Source organism: Schistocerca americana, chromosome X (assembly GCF_021461395.2).
Source record: "Schistocerca americana isolate TAMUIC-IGC-003095 chromosome X, iqSchAmer2.1, whole genome shotgun sequence".
Lineage (NCBI taxonomy): Eukaryota > Metazoa > Arthropoda > Insecta > Orthoptera > Acrididae > Schistocerca > Schistocerca americana.
The window spans coordinates 111,765,098-111,787,981 of NC_060130.1; the positions used below are offsets into that span (position 1 = coordinate 111,765,098).

The following is a 22,884-nucleotide window of genomic DNA, read 5'->3' on the forward strand; positions in this document are numbered from 1 at the left end:
ACTGGAATGAAATCTGTATTGTTCACCCTCACTGTGAAGCCAAATTTCAAAAAAATTGAACATAATATAGGTGCACTTACATTAGATAAGAAACCATTTCATTCACCATAGCTGACCTAACCGTATTAGACATTAAATAGCACATTCTCTGTCTGCTGTTTATTTGTACAATATGTACATGTTATTTTCTCAGGTTAATTATCATTGTTCTCTCCAGAATGATATGACTATCTATCTTACAAGATGCAGGTGACAGCCACATTTTGCAGCATGTTGTAGTGGTATAATACTTAACATGGAAATATGAAACTGATTCTCTTTTAAATCAGCATCTTTTCTCAAATTTCATTATTCATGAGTAACCTTTCGCCAAGATCCACTAGTACAAGTTCCTGGACCTCGCCACCACTCATTTATATCACGATACGCTTTGGCTGGGAAATCATCATGAAGGAGTGCACAAAGACGACAGAAGAAGTATGTGTTAATGAACTCTCCAGTGCCCTTCCAACGAAAATAAGAATTATACAGCTCATCATCTGTGTCAAGCTGATGTAAGTATGCTGCCAGTTCTTTAGCGGAGGCAAATTCATCAACATGGATGTAGGAACGCTCTGGAGCATTTCGTGCGTAGTCTTCAGGTCTTGCTCCCATAACTACAGGCAGAACATTCCTCCTGCAAAATAAAAGTAGAGAATTATGAATCTTTATCATGTCAACCATCCAGCACCTCACTCAAGCAATTATATGCATCAAGTACAATGGCAGAGAGTCTTGCAATAAAATCAATTTGACAACTAGTTTCTTTACTTCACAGTGACATATTTGTGAACTGTAGTGTAAATGTTATTCTGAATTAATTACACATGATAATCAACAGGAGGAGTCAAAAGTGTTGATGTAGTTCGTTAAAATAACTTGCACAACCATAGCTACATCTGTACTGTAACCTGCTCTTTTTTTGTTGAATGTAGAAATTTTATATTGCAGACAAAATTCGAAATGCTACACATACCTACTATTGTATGGCAGCAAAACTTGGTAGATATTGAAATGTGTTATTGTGGAACTGATTTATGCTGGAAAAAATTAGTTCCAATTTTGGCCACCAGGTGCAAATCTGGCGCCTACAGCATCTTGTCAATGTCTCTGGTGCTCATACTGAAAACACTGTGTAATAATAAAATCAACATTTGCCTTTCTCACTTCCTTGACCTTTTCCACCCATATCCCATTCCTAACCCATTACATATGGAAACATTTCTATATGTCTTCCTTGTGTTCACAGCACCAGATTTGCACCTAGTAGCTAAAACTGAAACTATTTTTATTTCAGCATAAAAGGGTTCCACATTAACACATCAGAGTATCTACTCATTATCATATGACAGTTACAGCCCATACTCAACCTCTGTGAGTAGCTGCACTTTAATTATAACCACCCAGTATATATTAACAAAGGTTTTCAGTGTGACTTTAAAACAATGTATTAAACTTCAGTACTGCTGGAAAGATATACAGGATATAAAATAACTATGTATACAAATGTTTAGTGTTACTGGAGTATATAAAAAGAAACACTTTTGTTATGTGGTGCAAATAGCACAGGTGGTCTGTTTCTTCGTTAGGGGCCCTTTAAGGGTTTCATGCTGCTCTTCCCTTAGGCTAATATTCAATGTTGTTTTGATCATTTTGTGTGTAACATATTGACACATGAATCTGATATGCAACACAATTACATCTTATTGCTGGAAAGGGTAAGTTGTCATTACTGGTAGCAATGTCCATGTCCCTGGATAAACAACTACATTATTAAGGTTTATGTTGTGTTGTGTTTACATAAAAGTTTATACCAGGCATCATGAGCCTTTGCTGACCTGTGAGTCTGATTCACAGTTACTTAAATTCATGGGCCACCGTGTCACGTGATGCTGCAGCAGTGCTGCTATCGTATAAAGTCAAAGCTATAGCATCTGTGACGTTAATCTTTATGGAGTAACACATCAATATCAATGGCACCTCTTTCCTGACACGCCAAGCCAACAAATTATGTCTCAAAACACACATTTTTGAGATTATATCCATTCTTTTCATCCCTTCATCAGATGTATACATTTATTTATGCATCATGAACATTATATCTTTAGTTACAATGTTTTGCAGAAGTTGTCTTAAAAGCTTCCACTGAAAAATTATGCAACACTGTTAGTAAAGAAACAATGTTCACAACATGTAAATAACTGTAACCATCTGAAGATGGGTTGCCAGGCATCTTGAAATGTCATTATGGGAAAACACTGCTTATATACGTTCCTGGTTGCAGTTTATTCATTGAAAATCACATTCAGTTTCAACAGTTGCAATGTTCTAATACATTCTACAATGGACAAGAATTATTTACTAATGCTAATATGAGAAAGACTGGGAAAAAATACGTCAGTGGTGATAGGCAGTTCCAGACGACTAGTAATTAAATAACTTTGTGTATTTCTTCTGCAGGCCAGATTGAAACCATTGCAGGCCAGATGTGACCCATGGGCCATTGCTTGCCCACATGTTGTTTGTACTGATGTGTACAGGTTCTTTATGGCTGATTACACTCAGACCACGTAAGCTGACATACCGGATGATCAAAAAGTCAGTATAAATTCGAAAACTGAATAAATCACGGAATAATGTAGACAGAGAGGTACAAATCGACACACATGCTTGGAATGACATGGGGTTTTATTAGAATGAAAAAAATACAAACGTTCAAGAAATGTCGACAGATGGCGCTTCATCTGATCAGAATAGCAATAATTAGCATAACAAAGTAAGACAAAGCAAAGATGATGTTCTTTACAGGAAATGCTCAATATGTCCACCATCATTCCTCAACAATAACTGTAGTCGAGGAATAATGTTGTGAACAGCACTGTAAAGCATGTCCGGAGTTTTGGTGAGGCATTGACATCGGATGTTGTCTTTTAGCATCCCTAGAGATGTCGGTCGATCACGATACACTTGTGACTTCAGGTGACCCCAAAGCCAATAATCACACGGACTGAGGTCTGGGGACCTGGGAGGCCAAGCATGACAAAAGTGATGGCTGAGCACACGATCATCACCAAACGACGCGCGCGAGAGATCTTTCACGTGTCTAGCAGTATAGGGTGGAGCGCCATCCTGCATAAGCATCGTACGTTACAGCAGGTGTTTATCAGCCAGGCTAGGGATCATGCGATTCTGTAACATATCGGCATACCTCTCACCTGTCACGGTAGCAGTTACAAAACCAGAATCACGCATTTCCTCGAAGAAAAACAGCCCGATAACGGTAGATGTGGTAAATCCAACCCATACTGTGAGTTTCTCGTCATGCAATGGAGTTTCCACGACAGTTCTAGGATTTTCGGTAGCCCAAATTCTACAGTTGTGGGCGTTTATGGACCCTCAGAGCATAAAATGAGCTACGTCGGTTCACAACACGTTACTCAACCAATCGTCATCTTCCGCCATCTTTTGAAACGCCCACACCGCAAATGCTCTCTGCTTCACGAAATTGCCAGGTAACAGTTCATGATGCTGGTGGATTTTGTACGGATAGCATCAGAGGGTACGCCTAAGTGCCAACCAAACAGTAGTGTATGGAATGCCGGCGTGATGTGCGACTGCACGAGTACTGACTTCCCCGTACATAGATGAACCTGCTACAGTCTCCATTTCTTTCTGAACTGTCTCAGTAGTGTTACGCCTTGTGCTCGGTCGGCCACTACGGGATCTATCGTCTTAACAACCTGTGGCTTCGAACTTTGAAATCATTCTCGCCACAGCTGCATTTGTCAACAGACCTTTACCCAATGTTAAAAAATATATCGGCTCAACCACTTGTTTATAGAAAACACTAAGATTGACGTGTTTTGGAAGTCAAGCTTCCATCATTAGAATAATAAAAAGTAAAACAACCTGTTAAAACTCGCTAAAATGGAACATGCACCAGGCACAATACGTGGTTGGGCCGATATATTTTGTAACATTGACATTCACAACCATGACCTCTCATCCAGTATGGATAAAATCAAAGGATCTTTACCCGTTCGAATCCCCTATAGTGATAGGATCGTAACGCTGAATTAGCACATTTCCCATTCTGATAGTACAGCTTCACCAAAAGCACCTTTTCAGGTAATATCAACATGCTGCAACTGCTGGCACATCTGATTCTCTCACTCATTACAGCTCCTTTTATACATGATTGTCATGCGCAGTCACTGACGTTTTGCTGTCCAGCGCCACCTGTCGGGCATTTTGTGAACTTTTTTTTTGTTCTTATAAAACCCCATGTCATTCCAAGCATGCGTGTCAATTTTCACCTCTCCATCTACATTATTCCGTGGTTCATTAAGTTTTCAAATTAATACTGACTTTTTGATCACCCGGTACATCTCATTTATGGGGAGAAATGATAGAACAGTCAAACAGCAAGGCACCTGCATGCAGAAAAATTTCCAGGGAGGAGGTTACCAAATAATATCACATTTCAAGGGATTAATGGCATTGTTCATTGACATGGATCCCTTTGGCTAGACTAATGGGAAACTGGTAGATCTTGAAGTGTGCGAACTGTTCAATTTGAGGAAGCTGTGTTACAACTAACTGGGGACAACCTCAGCACCAGTACACAATCCATTAACAAGGTGGTAATACCTTCAACACCAGTATGTGGACTGCCTTGTGTGAAACGGACATGCATCCACTCAGGTGTGAGGAGATACAAAACCTACCAGCTGATTACTTTCCCCAGCACATGAAGTTTTGCCAATGGCACCCATACCAACCAGTAAACATCACTGACTTCCAAATGTTCATTTTGTTTTCTACAAAGGCTGCTTTCACAAATGAAGGAATATTTAACAGCCACAATAGCCATGCCTGGGATTTGGAAAATCCTGAGGTGACTCATGTATTCCACCATCAACAGATATTTTCCATAAATGTGTGGGGCGGTATTGTTCATGAACATCCAATTGGGGGTGAATCTTCTCCCCAACATGCTTACTGGAGAAAATTACCATGTCTTTCTGCATTAAGTATTACCAGAAATGTTGGAGAATTTCCCACTATTAGTCAGCCAGTGATTATGATTCTAGAATAACAGGGCTGTACGACACAATGCACTTGATGTTAGAGGACATTTAGACAATGTTTTCCACAACTTTTGGACCCTGATCTGACTCCTATGGATTTCTTTTTTTTGGGGGGGGGGGGGGGGGTGGAGCTTGTGGTGTCTGAGACACCAACAGACACTCAAAAAGAGCTGTTTGTCCATGTGGCTGAAGCTGAACCCAAGATTCATGAAACATCTCTTTGTTTTGAGTGTGCTAGACAATCATTAGCACAAAGATACCAGTTGTGTGTTATTGTTAATGGACAACATTTTCAGCAATATCTCTAAAAGAATATTCTTCACATGGCAGTTTGAATACTTTCTCTGGAGTTCATTATTGTCTAAACTTTCATGTACCCCTAGCAGAGAATGATTCCAGTTGTAGCTGCCAGAGATGGTGGTCATGTGTGCATGAAATGTGTTTGCTTTCATGAATGGATGTTTGTATGTTTCCTTTTCTGAAGGAGGCTTTGACTGAAAGCTAATGTGATTGTGTCTTTTTCATTGTGCATGTCTGCAACTCTACATGTGATCCTAATGGTGAGTAGCAATCTATCTTTTCCCTGTAACAGTGATATTCCAACATGGAATTTCCATTGTTTGTTTTTACAATGGTCTCTTGTTTTGCTTGAGATAATGTTCTCATTGCTATATTTTGCAATAAAAGCACTCTTACAGGCTGCAGAGTGGCCTCACAGCAGCAGCCCATAGCTGATGTGCCTGCAGAACATTGCATACAACGCTATCAGTAGGTACTGTTCTGATATTATACTTTATAGTTTTACTCAAGAGGTAGAGGATCCATGGAAGTTTGGAACATGTTTAGTATGCTGTTACCAGGTTAACTTGGTATCAATTAAAAAACCTCATCAACTTCTGCATGTTTTTTGAATAATTTTCATCCTGTTAACAATGAACCAGGCCTTGGCCTCATTGAGTAGGACTATTGCTTGTTGAACAGCCTGATTTTATTTTATTTATTTTCGAGTTCCGTGGGTCCTTGATGCGAATGTATCGCTATGATGTAGAATGTGTCAGGTTATTACAGTAATAGCCACATGTAGATGATCATGAGGCAACCAGTTTAACATATATAAACAGATACATGAAAAAGGACATCCACATGTCAAATAATTCCACACCAAAATTCAGATAACAACACAGATAATAGTACAGTAATGACATAGATGATTGGATAAATAATAGTGCAGTAATGACATAGATGATTACATAAACAAATTTAAAGTAGGCCTAATTCATCTAAGAAATATTCTGCCAACAAGTGATATGCTAATCTCCATAATCAGTTCTATTAGAAATGCATGAAATTAAACACAAATTCAAGAAGTTTTACACATTATCAAAGAATTCCTGTAAAGAATAGAAAGAATTATCCAAAAGATAAAGTTTTAGCTCTGTTTTGAGTTTAGTAAGATCCCCAATGATTGGCTCAATATGGACAGGAAGTTTATTGAGCACTTTTATGCTTGAATAATGAACTCCTTTCTGTACCATGCTGAGATTTTTAAAATTTTTGTGAAGATCATGTTTTCTTCTTGTATTGTGATCATTGTATGCACTATTCATGTTACAAATTGGATAATTTTTGTTCACAAAGCAAAAAGTATTGACAAGGCTTGGTGAGGATCCCCAGCTGTTTGAATAAATTTCTGCAAGAAGATCTAGGATGCACTCTACTCATAATCCTGATAACTCTCTTCTGTGCAACAAATACTTTATTTGCTTGTGGTTGATTTCCCCAGAATATGATGCCATACGTCATAAGTGAATGGAAATAACCAACATATGCAGTTTTGATTGTTTCCATGTCACAAACAGATGCAGTTGAGCGAATGGCAAATGCTGCTGAATTCTGTCTTTTACGCAGGTCAGTGATGTGGACAGACCAGTTTAGTTTGTTATCAATACGTAAGCCCAGAAATTTGGAAGATACAACTTTCACTATTTCTTTGTCTCCACACTTTAATTCAACATTTTCCAATTTTTTGTTTACTGTTTGAAACTGAATGAAATGTGTCTTACTAACTTTGAGGGACAGACCATTTGCAGTGAACCAATCTAGAACTTCTTGGAATATAGTGACTGCAATGTTCTCTAGACTGCAGCTGGGTACCTTGTCAATCATAATGGTTGTGTCATCTGCAAATAGGGTGAAGTGTCCTTCTTAGGTCACACACCGTGAGAGGTCATTTACAAAGATTCAGAAAAGTAAGGGTCCAGGCACCGAGCCCTGCGGCACTCCACATTTTAATGTACCCCAATCAGAGTTGGCAGGTGCCTTTGCACAACTGTTGAATACTACTTTCTGATTTCTGTCATTTAGATATGGCTCAAACCACTTCCCTACTTTATCTTTCAAGCCATAATGCTCAGCCTGTCTTAGTAGAACTCTTTGATCTACACGGTCGAATACAATTGACAGATCACAAAAGATTCTAACTGGTGACATTTTCTTGTTTATTGATTCAAGGAGTTGGTTGACAAATGAGAAAATGGCTTGTTCAGTTGAGAACCTAGGAGAGTATATTTATTACCCATTTAGTGTTTCTCTTTTACATGATGTTTATAAGCACTAAATGTTTGTATATCATATAATTTACATATAAATGTATGTATGAAATGTGGTCCACACTTTTAAAGTATCAAAACCAGTTTCATTTTCTGACTTGAGTACTATATGACACAAAATCAGAAACAAATGAAATACTGCTTCTATTTAAATCACTGTTTCATATTGTAGCTCTGTGAAACTATTTTACTTCATACCATCCTCCATGACAGAAAGCTAAGAGGGAACTTAAAAAAGCGAGTTTCACATTATTATTGCAGGCCAGATAACTTTTATTGCATGCTGCACCACTCTTCAAAGTGACACGGTTACATTACACTGTTGTTCTACATAGACACAAAGACTCTGTAAGCAACAGTTAGAATGTTCTACCAATTGTTCAGTTGCTCAATGATGGAAATTTGCTCGTTGGCCACAGAGCCATCGGGAAACCAGTGTGTGAAAATTTTCTTCCTAGAAAAATCTCTTTCCCATCAGATGTTCATTCATCTTGCCAAATAGGTGCAAATCTCAAGGTGCAAGATCTTCCTCTCTTTCCAGTCAGCATCACCCATGTCATGGTCAAATTGTTGGCACCACTTCACAATGGCTAGACACAATATTGCATTTGGTCTATATATTGCCAGATTTTCATGATAAATCTGTGTCAAATATATGTCTTTTGCTCACAAGAATCGTATTATCCTTCATACTAAAACTTTGGAGTACATTTGCAGCTGCTGTACCATTTCACTCCCACACTGTGATGCACGTGTTATCCATACCGTAGCAGAATTGTGTCTGCACAAAGCGCGGAACATGTATTACTGTCGGGCAATGTGCCACTCTTGTTGCCCAATGGTGTTCATGTAGGATGACTTGTAACTTACTTCCTGAACTCCCTATATACTATTGTAGCAAGAATGGCAGATATGAGTAAAGCAAAAGTGCAGAACAGTGATCAGTTACTGTAAGTGCTTACAGGAAGAAACTGCCAGAAGGGATATGTAGTACTTGAGTGAGTACATATTATTTACTATAGGCTCATTAATCTCTGGCCTGAAAGAGATCCTCATCGAAAGATGCCATGAACACTGAAACCAAAACAAGATGGCAAATTGGGATTTTTTTCTGTTCCTTTGTTACCAACACCCCAGCCAGATTAGATACAGTGATGTCAGTTAATGAATTGGTACTGACATTTATGTCTTAAATGGTGCCTAAAAGTCACGTATTTTCAACACATTCATCAAGTTCTTAGAGTACAAGAGGTAATACAGTAATTTCCTGAACTCAAAGTATGGGATGAGTATTTCATATGCTGTCAAAGGTAAATTCTTTCTCCTAATGAGAACCTTAATGCTGAAAGAGCTAAAGATTAGTCGGATGCTTTTCAGTCAGAATAAAGTGTTTACTTGTGATGTGTGCCTCCTTCAAGTTTCCTTAAGTTTGGTCTGTGTCCACATTAAAACAAAAACAATATTTGTCATAGTCTTTAGACCATTATGACCATTTCTAATCACAGGTTCATCAACCACAAGATTTAGTCAGGGAAAGTGAGGACAATGACAAATACTTTTGATAATTCCTGCTATCCGTTAGGAGATACAGGATTGTGACCCCGTCCCAACTCTGGTCTGTCCTTTCTGTAAAATGAAGAAGGATGATGCCATCACATAATAACGACAGACTTCATAATTGTGGAGCCAGATAACCAGGCACATGTGTACCACTCTTTGCTCTAAACAGAAAGTGGATGAACGTGTAACCGAGCTAGGTAGTACAATGATTAAGACACTGAACTTGCATTCAGGAGGAGGGGTAAAACCTGACGTACAGATTTAGGTTTCCGTTACAGATCAGAAACGGAGCGAGTAGGAGCTGTTCCTCCAGTGCTAACGAGCTTCCTTCGTTCCCACTTTAATTTCGCGAGCATGACTGTGGCGCCGCGGTCGCTACATACTCGTCGACTCGTTCTCTCTTGCGGTAGCGTGCAGGAGTGTAAGGCTAGTCGTGACTGTCTTATTGTTAGTAAGAAAGAAGAGTACGCGATCTAGGCGAAATGACCTGTTGTCGGGATCAGATGGCCTCTAATGAAGCTGTGTTCTGTGAGACTGTGGGGGTATAAGGAGCAGTCCAATTGCTGCAAAGTACACTACTGCAAATCTGTTCCGTTAGAGGAGCAATGTCTGCTATACGTTTCATGCAATAGTTCACGCTTTATAAGAAAAACATAAAAAATTCGTCCAGTGCAAAAAAGGTTGTATTCTACCTCCACCACTAGAAAACATACGTGCTACTTGAAACGAAAACTGGGTAAAGAGCATCACATTATATCCCTGAGACAAGAAGCGAGCTATTTCTGTATTCATTTGGTCATGGCAACTTGCGCTTTTGGACTAACGGCGTGTTGTGTAGATTGTCATTCATTTCTGCAATTTATTATAGTAATTAATCACCATTTAGAGACTGCACTTCATTCTCATGTCATGTTTTCTGGCACCATCTTTATAGATTCTGTGACGCCTCGAAAGTGTGTATATGTGAACGTAGCTGTTAGACATTCTCTGAATAGATGTTAAATATTAAAATAAATTTACAGCAATCTTCGACAAAGTTTTACCTATATAAATATATGTGTAAACAGAAAAAATTTCACTGCTAACCGATCAGATATTATATTGGTATACAATAAATGTCTGTCTTTTAGGCTGGTCGGAAACTTTGTGACATTTCATCTTTCACTTTAGAATGACTATGAAACCGAAATCATGAATGTGTGAAATAAATGAATAATAATTTACATGTTAATGGCGGAAATTGTGTATGTAACGGGAACGCTGCTATTCCGTGGTTATACTTGTGAAATCGTGTGCTCGCTCTCCTTTCCGTGTGCGAGTTGAGTCCACTTGTGTACCCGACAACAGACTCGAGCCTGTTTTACACAAGCGACTCTCTGGTCAAAATCGACTACTCTGAGTTCGTGCACTTTTTATGCCTACTTGTAAATCAGCAACCAACCACGACGTGAGTGTGTCTGTGACGTCAGTGATCCATAGACAGTGCCGAGTGAGAAGTTACAAATTTCCGAGTATGCTGCTCATTGCGCATGCGCTAAACGAGGAATTTTAGGTGCGTGTGCTTCAGGTAACGAGTGGACTGCGGCGGAAACTCATGAGTCGAGTCTGCGGACACACGCAGATGGCGAGTTTGGAGATGAAGTCACAGGACTCGCTGGTTACATTCTGTCATAATGACTTCATCATCAGTGAGATATCAAACCCAAATATTCATTTTTCTTGATTATGAACAGGTACTCTGATCTACAGGTCTAACGAGCGGAACTCTCCGGGCGAGCGGTTCTAGGCGCTTCAGTCCGGAACCACGCTGCTGCTACAGTTCGAATTCTGCCTCGGGCATTGATGTGTAGTTCTACGTCTAGGGGACTGATGACCTCAGATGTGAAGTCCCATAGTGCTTGGAGCCATTTGAACCATTTTGGGGAACTCTCTCTATTCATGAATATGACCCAAATTGGCTTACAAAGTGGCATTTGATTTGTTGAAAAGCCATTGTTATCCGTTAAACATACCTGAAAGAGATACATTCGGATGAGGTAGTGTCTGTAATGAGGCTGGATGCTATATTTTTATGCGGATTCACATACCAGTAGACGCGGAACTTTAAGGGCGGAGGTCTGTAGGGATGGCCTTTTTATATCTCACCTCACTCGTGATGCTACATATGTCATATGAAGCTGACTTATCGTTTTGTACATTTCAGACAAGTTGTAAATAAATTATTTGTACAGTCGTCCCATGTATTCACACTTCCCCCTTCCTTGTCTTGCTCGAACTTGTGCTCTAATGACTTCATCTTCAGTTAGATGTAAATCCTCATCTTCCATCCTTTCTTCTTTTCATCACACGTGCCACCTTTTTTGTTGCCTTTATTATTTGGTTTTACGTTTATTTGTGGAAACCATGTGCAGAACTATTCAGACAGATTGGAGCCCTAGTTCGTCGTTTCAGTATGTGATATGAATTTTCGTCATATCTTCACTCTGTTAGTATTCATTTCCAGTAATTGCTGCGAATGTTTGTATAAGCCATGTGTTCATGGTCCCGACTAGTCTGGAATGTGATTTAATCACGGTAATTTGTACTAGTAGACTTTCTAGAACGGGGTAAGTAAGGGAATATCTATCAGTAGAACTTTTCAGGATTCAGAGTTACGTGTGGACATCCCACGGGAAGTATTGCTGATCAGTCTTCGTGTCGACACGAGCACATTCCCAAACTCACGACAGTACAGTACAGTACATGCCCGAGGGTATTTCACACCAACAGTCCAGCGATTTTCTGTCCTATTCCATTCGTGTATCGAGCGAGAGGAAAACTACTGTATAAAGGGCGAACACGAGCGAAATTCAGAGATTTTCAGGAATGTTTTCTGAGTATTTTGGTATGACAAATCGGTGCACTGCGTTGGATCCTTCCAAAGTAATTGCAATTAAATTGTTCCCCTCCCCCCCCCCCCTCATTTATCTCGCATACGTATTGCACTGAAAATAAGTGCACTACAGATGTCTAGTACTCAGCCACGAAGTTAGTGCACTTTTGCCGTTATTTGATACACGCAGTGACGTTACAGTAAAAAAGTACAACGGTGCCTAAGGAAAACACATCGCACTACCAAGGCTTTCATGTCAATTGTGCATATAGTATCAAGCCCGATTACCCGCAGACTCACGATGAGCCGACAGAAGTGCCCTTACTCCCACGTGCAATAATATTGTGGTCAACTAATACGATATGCGCTGCGTGTCTCGTTTGGATAATAGTCTTGTTCCGTTCACTCACGGTACCTGCTGTTAGCAACTGTAGCCACTTTATGTGATTATGGAAGTAAGGTTCTGCCTTGTGCAGACACAAATTTGTGTTTGCTCAGGACAAAACCCATATTTGCGTAATTATGTATTGGTAAGCAAACGTGGACTAGAAGGGAGTTTCAACCACACGATGAATAAGCTACAACTTTACTCTCCGTCCTGAAGCTTGCACTAAGTATGACTCGGTTGTGTCTAACGTTCTTTTTTTAGTTTTACCTGTACGCTAAAGTGAACCACTGCAGTATGCATAAGCTTCTCACGAAGAGTTGGCCGATATGAATCCCGTCTATGGTTTCACTGAACGCTATAGAAGGGGGCACAGTGACACTACAATGAGGTGACGGAAGTCATGGGATACCTCCTAATATCGTGTCGGGCTTCCTTTCGGAGTGCAGCAACTCGACGTGGCATGAACTCAATATGCCGTTGGAAGTTCCATGCAAAAATATTGAGTCATGTTGCCTCTACAGCCGTCCAGAATTGCGAAAGTGTTGTCGGTGCAGCATTTTGTGCATGAACTGACCACTCGATTATGTCCTATAAATGTTGGATCGGACTCATGTTGGGCGGTCTGAGTGGCCAAATCATTCGCTTGAGCTGTCCAGAATGTTCTTCAAACCAGTCGCGAACGACTGTAGGCTGGTGACATAGCGCATTGTCATCCAAAAAAATTTCCATCGTTGAGTGGCTATAAATCGTCTCCAAGCAGCCGAACATAACAATTTTCAGTAAGTGATCGGTTCACTTGGACCAGAGGCCCCAGTCCATTCCATGCAAACACAACCCACACCATTATGGAGCCACCACCAGCTTGCACAGCGCGTGGTTGACAATTTGGGTCCATGGCTTCGTGGGGTCTGCACCACACTCGAATCCTATGGTCAACTGTAATCAATTGAAATCGGGACTCATCTGACCAGCCCACTGTTTTCCAGTCGTCTAGGATCCAACCGAGATTGTGACGACCTCTGGAGAGGCGCTGCAAGCGATGTTGTGGTCGTAGCAAAGGGATTCGCGTCGGTCGTTTGCTGCCATAGTCCATTAATGCCAAATTTTTTCGCACTACCCTAACGGATACGTCCGTCGTATGTTGCACATTGATTTCTGAGGTTATTTCACGCAATGTTGCTTGTCTGTTAGCAGTGAAAACTCTGCGCAAACGCCGCTGTCTCGGTAGTTAAGTGAAGGCCGTCGACCACTGCGTTGTCCGTGGTGAGAGATATTGCCTGAAATTTGGTATTCTCGGTACACTTTTGACAATGTGGATCTCAGAATTTATTGAATTTCCTAACGATTTCCGGAACTGACTGTCATATTCGTCTAGCTAAGACGCTTTCGCGTTGAAATTCTGTTAATTCCCGTCGAACGTCCATAATCACGTCGGAAACCTTTTCACATGAATCAAATCAGTACAATAACAACTCCACCTATGCACTCTTCTTTCATACATTTTATACGTCATGCTACGGCAATCTCTATACGTGCGTATCGCTATCCCATGACTTCTGTCATCTCAGTATATACCAAAATACTTAGGAAATATATCTGAAGAACCTCTGAATTGTTGTCAATGGAGATTAGGTTCACCCCGCATGTGCCTCTGTATACGCCCTGATCTCGCTTACCTTATTCTCATGATATCTACGCGAGATTTATGATGGCGGCAGCGGAACAGTCGCACAGCATTAATTTACCCAACAGGATTTTACGAGACACCGTCACTTTCTTGCTAAGAGTACTATTTAAGATCCCTGAGAACCTCTGTTACATTATGATATGGCCTATACCGACTTGCTACAGAGCTAACAGAGAATTTTTTAATTCGGTCCTTGTCTGTTGCCATGCTTACTTCACAAAATTTCAATACGGTGGAGAAGTAGTCGAGAACTGATCACAGTAGCGTCTTATGTGAGGTTTCTGTACACATTCACTGCAGCTCCCCAGGACCCTTCCAATCAACCGAAGTCTTCATTTCGCCTTTCTTACTACCTGCAGACATTTAAGATGTTCGCCTCTAATCTTATAATCGGATACTATCGCATTATTTCCCTTTGTTGTAAGCACTGTCGTGTACTTATCCACTGGTGGATGATGATGATGATGATGATGATGATGATACGCGCATAACATCGTGGTCATCAGCGCCCGTACAAGTTCCTAATATTTCGATTTCCAGTCTCGGCACTGCTCGAATGATGATGAGGACAACACAAACACCCAGTCCCCGAGCGGAAAAAATCCCCGACGTGACCGGGAATCGACCCCGTGATCCAGAGGCAGCAACTCTAGCCACTAGGCCATGAGCTGCGGACTCCAGTGGTGGAGAGAGCTATCATACACCAAGTGGAAATTCTATCCAAATCTTTCTGCTTTCCTTGACAGTCGTCCAACGACGTTCGTGTAGACAACAGCAATCTGACAGTGCTACTGACATTACTTGGCTGTTTGATAAATCGTTTATGTATATTGAGAGCATTAACGCTTGTCTCGGAACACACTCGATGTAATTTTCGTTTCTGTTGAATGTGTGCCATCCAGTAGGCTTATAACGTACTGCTTTTTATTAGTCGAGTCATCCGCATATGCACAAAGATACTCAGTTTCATATTTTTAGTATTAATCAAGAATATGGTACTGACGAATGCTTTTTGAAAATGGAGGAGACGGACTCTACCTATTCACTTACATCTGCTTTTTGCAAGATATTTTGTGTGAATAAAGCAAACTTTTTCCTCACGAGTGTTTTTTTCCCTGCGAGTAGCTTCTTGTACTTCATCAATGTGAAAATGTTGGAGCTTAAAATATGTTCTAGAACCTTACAACCGTTAGCGATATAGGCCTGCAATTTCGTGCATCTTTCGTTTTGTCCGTTTACAAAACGGAAGTGACCTGCGTTATTTTCCAGTCATGTGGAACTATTCGTTGCGCTTGAGATTCTCGATGAACACGAAATAGGAAAGAATTTAATTCCGCAGCGTATTATATATAAAATCTTATAGGAATTATGTTCGGGCCTGGTGCTTTGTTCACTTTGAATAGTCCGAAGAAGGAAGAGGAGGAGATTAGTGTTAAACGTCCCGTCGACATCGAGATCATTAGGGACGGAGCACGAACTCGGATTATGGAAGGATGGTGGAGGAAAGCGGCCGTGTCCTTTCGAAGGAACCATCCCGGCATTTGCCTTAAGCGATTTAGGGAAAGCACGGAAAATCTAAATCTAGATGGCTGGACGCGCGTCTGAATCGTCGTCCTCAAGAATGAGAGTCCAGTGTGCTAACCATTTTGCGCGACCTCGCTCAGTGAGTAGTCTGAACTGTTTGCAATGGCAGGGCTACCTGTTTCAATATGCAGTGTATGTAGTCAAACATTGGTAATGGCAGTACCCTCATGCATGAGTACAGACTGCGCAAAAAAACTTATCACTTTTTGTAACCCTGTAATCGTCTCCCAAGTTTGCAATTTGGCTCAAAGATGCCTACACCCTTCCTCTGTAATGGTGCAAAAGCGTGGCGCCCTGAGACGTTACTCTCGGGCTCCGCGACGCTTCAAGCAGTAATGTGTCGACACATGCGAAGAAAGGCCACAGCTCAGAAGTTCACGTGTGCGTTTATGGTGTCACATTGGCACCAAATTTCACCACAATTCTGCCCAACGCCATCGTGGATGTGTCACACGATTGGAAGGTCGTCACAGCCCCTCTTATCCACATTTCACCCGTTATTTTGACGTCTCTGCGATGGAGGTCGAATCGCGACACCCAGCTTTGAAATCACGCCGTTTTCTTATGGGTGGCCAAGGAAAACATTTCAGACAAAGAGACACTACCGCTCAGAAACGAAACGAAAAACCGTCAGGAGATGGCACAAAGGGCGTCAGTGAAAGCACCGTTTCTCTCAGGGCGTTGATTCCCGTACCCTAAACTAAGGACATCGTGATGCTGCAACACCGCTGAACGCGATCTAACCCCTTTCGGGGGTAGTGCGACCGCAATGTTTGCTTTGATATACAATGTGGAATCACTAGGAACCATTCAAAATCAATCGATGAAATTTGAACCTGATATGAAGCGGCAAAGGGTGTTTATGCTTTGATTTACACATGAATAAAATGGCAAAGGGTCCGTCTAAGACCCCCAGTTTGCCAACACCCTCAGTGCCACCCAAACACCTTTGTGTAGCATGTAAGAAATGTACCTGTCAAGTACTCCGACACCCATTCAGCTGAGTGGTGCCAGATTGTTGCTCCCACACCTGAGGGCAGGAAACCCCACCTAAGGTGTGTCATAGGGGCTGCGTGCCCTCAGGTGCTAGAACAGCTCTGAGCCACCACTCAGCTGAATCGATGTCTTAAGTCTCTCGAGGTACATTTTTAATGTTCTCAAAAACATGGGTGGCACCGACCCTTCGCAATTGTATTCATGTACGTTTCAATGTTGCACCCGTCCATGATCATGCTACAGCTTGATCGTACCACAGGAGGACGCGAAACAAGGGGGCTGAAAAAGTATAAACACCCTTTGCTACTTTGGATCACGTTCAAATTTCGTCCGTCGAATGATTTTGAACGGCCCCTAGTGGTTCCACCCTGTGTACAAGAGCAAAAATAGTGGTCGCATTACCTTCCAAAGGGGTCAGATCACGTTCAGTGTGGTTGCAGCCCCACGATGTCCTTAGCATACAATTGAATCGTCCGGGGGTGTCAGCAGTGTCGAACGTTGCCAAGAACATCGTCTTGTCGCTCATCGCACTGCGAGCTGTCGTTATCGACCGCGGAATGCGTGGAAATGAACGCCGCAAGGGAAAGGATGGTTTCACTGACACTCTTTGTGCCACCTGCTGAGGGTTTTCCACGTGTATTCTGAGGTGCTGTGTGTCTGAAATGTTTTCCTCGGCCAGATATAAGAAAACATCGTGATTTCAACACTGGACGTTGCGGTGTTGACCTCCACTGCAGAGGTGTCAAGAGAAGCTATGAGATGTGGGGATGGGGGATAGGGGAGTGACGACCTTCCCATCGTCTGATACGTCCACACTACTGTTGGACAAAATTTTGGTGAAATTTGGTTCCACTGCGGCATCATAAGCACACCCTTCACCTCACCTGAGCCCGCCCCCCGTAGCTGAGTGGTCAGTCTGCCTTCGGCAGGGCAACAGAGCGGACGCGTACGTGTTGACTTCGTGCAGCGCGCGAGCTCGCCTTGTTTACTTTCTGACGGCCGTTGCTTAAGTGCCGGCTTATCTTGTACGATCCATGGCGAACCGTTACCGTAAATCAACACTCCGATTTACTTTCTGCAACGATTATGCCCGACCCAAAGCTCTCGAGGTGGAGCGTTTTCTGTGAGAGGAAGTGAAGATCCCGGCGACCGATATTATCGGCATACATTTGTCCATCGTGAGCAGCACGGTCTATGTGAAAATCATTAACGACGCGGCGTGCGAACGCATACTACGTGAGACCAAACAGGGGCTGCGCTTCTGTCACGCTGATGGCAATGTGGGGGAGGTAACCGTCGACCACGCAGGCTTAGGTATGCGAACGATACGCATTTTCGAATTGCCATTCGAACTTCCGGCTGAGGAAGTCGTCGCGGCACTACGCCCATACGGCACAGTCCACGGCCACACTGCGGAGAAGTGGACACAGTTTCGGACGTATCCTGTCCTAAACGGGGTCCGAAAGGTCACCATAGATCTCCGAAGCCACGTCCCGTCCTACTTACAGATCGGCGGATGCCGTGCCATAATTATATACGATGGCCAGCCTCGGACCTGTTCCGGGTGCGGCAAAGAAGGCCACCTTAGATCCGAATGCCTACAACGGCGTATTACGCAACTTCCAGCTGCCGAAAAACCACCCACGTCGCAACCTACAGTGCTACCGGTGACCTATGCCGCTGCTCTGGCTTCTCCTACCACTTTGCAACGTCGCCCGGTCACCACAAACGACGCCACCAACGAGCCCGACCAGACACCGACGGAGAGCGCCTCGGACGACCCGCCGCCTCGGCCGGCCATTGACGCCGCTCCGAAGATGCCGGCGCAACCAGACGCTGACCCTGATCTCGGAAACACGATGGAGATCGACTCGCTCATCGTTCCTACAGCGGCCTTTCTGCCAGAACGACGCGACTCCCTTCCGTCGTCGGACACGGAGGGTCGCACAAGGAAACAACGTTCCCCGAAACGTCGCAAGCGAAGACGTCGCACCGTTTCCGGCCAAGAGGAGACGTTACAAGTCGAGGAGGACGTAACCGTCGACCAGCACGAGGCCTCAGAACCCGCTACTGCTGACGATGACGTAATGAGCGCGGAGACATCTATCGGTGTGCCTGCGCCCCGTGCTGACGCTGAACTAAATCATGAACGTCTCACAGGCGACACTACACCACGCCCAATTACAACATCTTCTGCAGACAAAATGGACGATACACCAGTTTCCGCTTCCACGGCGTGGCACGAGGAGGAGGTCACGGAGCAGGAGCCGTTACGGGACCCTGCGCCGTCACGGCCGCACCACTAATCATACTCTCCCCAGACTCCCCTGCGGGCCAGCGGGATAACGTTCCGCTGCGACGCCCACACCCTTGCGCGGATGGCGGAGTGGACCAGCCTCCAGCAATCCGACACCAGGCCTACCGGATAGCAACCATCAACACCAACAACATCCGTTCCAGGGTGAAAATCCGCCTTATGCAGGAGATGTTCTGGGCTTCGGATATTGATTTCGCCCTTCTGCAGGAAGTTCACTTGGCTAGTCTCCCGGATATCAATGGCTATACCGCCCACGCCTCCGCGGGTGATCCTATGGGCCGCGGGGTGGCCATCTACGTCCGCCACGGGATTTCTGTGACCGATGTCGCCTTCCTTCCATCAGCTCGGGGCATGGCACTCACTGCCATGGGGACACGCATCATTAATGTCTACGCTCCCTCAGGCACCGACCGACGGCATGAAAGAGCCCAGTTTTATTCCGAGGAAATCGCTCCCCTGTTTTTAGGGCGTTATGACCATTGCCTACTAGGAGGTGACTTTAACTGCGTTCTGCATCCTAAAGATCAGATTCCCCACTATACTACATGCCAGGAGCTACATATAGTGGTGCGAGACCTCCTGCTTCACGATACCTGGGAAGTACAACACGGCGACCTTTCTGGCCATACCTTTCTCACAAGTCATTCCGCAAGCCGACTAGACAGGATATATGTCTCACAAACTCTTAGATCTGCAATACTGGGCGCCGAACGCTGGCCGCTGGCCTTTTCCGACCATTGCGCTTACATCTGTACGGTCCTCCTTCCGCCGCAATCAGTATGGCGCAGCCGTGCGCCATGGAAACTCAATACCTCACACTTGCATGACCTGGCGTGTCGCCAAAAAGGCACTGAAACGTGGAGAGCCTGCGAACGACGCCTTCCCCGCTACCACTCGACATTGACATGGTGGTTGGACTGCGCCAAGCCGGCGATCCGGAGGACACTGATGAGATACGGGAAGGACATGGCCGACTGGCGTCGCACCACTGTTGACTTCTATCACGCGATTCTCCGAGATCTGGATGCTCAACCGCCAACGCCGGACAACCAGTTGGAACGGCAAAGAACTAAGGCAAAGATAATTGCGCTCTCACGTCGGAAACTGCAAGGGGTCGTGATACGGACGCGGCGCCACGATCACGCGGATTTAGAAATTCCATCCATGCATGATATAGTGTCCGACAAACGAAGGCGTCGTCGGCAGATCATCAGCACTCTGACCACGCCTCATGGCACGCAGGTGACCACTCAGAATGACATCGTCCGCGCATTCGTCGAGCACTACCGTCGTACTTATAGTGATGACGACGCTGAAACTGCAGCAGACGACTCCATTTTGAATTACGTGACGCGCACCCTCCCCCACACGGAGGCGGATGCTTTGGTAGTGGCGGTCACGCTAGACGAAGTCAACAACGCAATCGCCAAGGGTGCAGTCAACAGATCGCCCGGCATTGACGGTGTACCGATTGAGTTTTACCGTATCTTTCGGGACCTCATGGCCCCACGGTGGACGACTATGTATCAAGAACTGATAACATCTGACCAAGGAATCCCACCCGCCTTTGCTGAGGGCATCATTATACCAGTCCACAAACCAGCCCGTGGTTCGATGGTCACGAGTTACAGACCGCTCACCCTCCTCAATGCCGATTACAAGATTTTCGCGCGCTTACTGGCAATGCGGCTCCGAACTACACTCCCTCATATCCTCTCGCCAGAGCAAACGACGCCTGGTGGACAGATTAACATACAGACTGCCACAGGGGAATGCCGCGACTTAATTGCGATAGCGGCGGCCTGCAGGCTCCGGGCAGCGGTCGTCGCTATAGACTTCGACAGCGCCTTCGATAAAGTGCGTCATCGTTTCCTGTTTTCGGTGGCAGCCCGAATGGGCATCCCCCCTCCGTTTCTCGACGTCATCCGGCGTCTTTACGACAGTGCCAGTACACGTGTCCAAGACAATGGACGTATAGCAGGGCCGGTACCTATCTGCCGTTCGATACGGCAGGGGTGCCGCCTCTCTACCCTCCTGTATGCTATTGCCCTTGAGCCCCTTATTGGGGGCTTGACGACCAAGCTCTCTGGCCTCACCCTACGCCAACACACTTTTCGCTGTCGGGCATATGCTGATGACCTCCTCCTCCTCATTCGCTCCGGCTCTGAGATTCGGGATGTCCTCGAATTGATTACCCGTTATGGGGCTGCCGCTGGCAGTGCCATGAATGTCACCAAATCTCCTGCAATGCACATTGGACGAGGCCTCCAGGAGGGTGAAGTGGCACCACTGCCGCTTGTGCGGACTTTCCGGTACCTGGGCATTACCTTTACCCCCACGGTCACACGCACGGCGGCAACGAATTTCCGTCGCCTGTTACACGTCCTCCGCAACGACGTCCGCCAGAACCTCTTGCGCCGCCAGGACACACTTCAACGGGTTGCGTTTATTAATCTTTATGTGGCATCAAAATTGGTTCACATCGCGCAAGTTCTCCCTCTGCCAACTGCAATTGGGAGCAACCTTCAGGCGGCTTTTGGCTATTATCTCACGGCTGTGTCAATGTTTAAAGTCCGTTATGAGACACTTACCCTGCCCTGACGGTATGGTGGCGTCGGGCTCTTCAGTGTCCGTATGCGAGCTGCAGCCTTGTACATGAGTACCATGAGAAAACAGTGGATGGGCCAGGGTACATCTCTATCACGCAGCTTGCTTGAGGTCCTCCTACCTGCTTCCACCTCACCACCGGTGTCTGTCGGCCATATCGTGCCTCATTTGTCCCATATTTCGACCTTTTTCGTCGACTACAGTTACATACATACCAGTCTCCCAGATACACGCCCACCTAGGACTAAGGATTTTTACAGCCTGTTGCTGCGCTGTGTTCCCCGGAATGTGATGGAGACCAAACACCCCTCCATCCAGTGGCCCATAGTGTGGACTACCATCCACCAGCCCTTCCTTCCTACGAACGTCCGGGCACTGTCGTATCACATAGTCAACAGGAAATTTGCCACGAAGCAGCGCCTGCACAACATTGGCTTGTCAGAATCCCCTCTTTGTCTCCTTTGCCAGCAACTGGACACTGATGAATACCGTCTGACATGCGCCTCATCGCAAGATGTATGGCACTTCGTGCAGCAAATCATTGCCTGCTATCTCCGGGTGCCACCAGACACAGTCGAGCCTCGAATGTTTCTATACCCGGAGGACCGACATTTTCCCGCCGCCAAATGTCATGCTATTACGTGGGTCAAAGGGTGGGCGGTCGCTTATCTCTTTCATGAGGGACCTAAATCCCACCTCGACTTCTGGACCTATTTACGAACAGCCCATGCAGCTCTCGAAAACACGCCACGTTACCGAACATTATTTGCTAACTATCTTCGAGCGGTCTTTGTTGGACCTCCACTGAGTTGGGGGGTGCCTGGCACAGAGGGCACCCACCCCTCCTCCCCCGGCGGTGTCTGAGTTTCAACCGCCTACGATCTATTCTACTTCTGACCTCCGCGAATGGGAGAGCGCGTCGCAGATTGCGCGGATTTTATTTCTTTTTGCTTTTCCTTTCTCCTTTCTTTTTCTTTACCCAGAATTTATATTTCTTTTCTCTTTCGCATATGTGTTCCCATAATTTCATGCTATTAGTGAATATTACAAAAACACAAGCAAATAAATAAATAACAACGCCTTCCACTACTGTTGATTCCTGTTTCTCCCACTTCCCTAAGCACCACAGCCTCGG

General features: G+C 44.4%; 1 protein-coding gene across 1 annotated transcript in view; it reads right to left on the bottom strand.

Moving 5' to 3' along the window:
* Positions 1–306: 306 nt before the first annotated feature.
* Positions 307–22,884, bottom strand: part of LOC124555846 (glycoprotein 3-alpha-L-fucosyltransferase A) — a 187,557-nt gene continuing 164,979 nt past the window's right edge. The window contains exon 4 of the mRNA XM_047129911.1: positions 307–676. Coding sequence (XP_046985867.1) covers positions 349–676 — 328 coding nt within the window. The 3' untranslated portion in view covers positions 307–348. The remainder of the gene's footprint in view (positions 677–22,884) is intronic.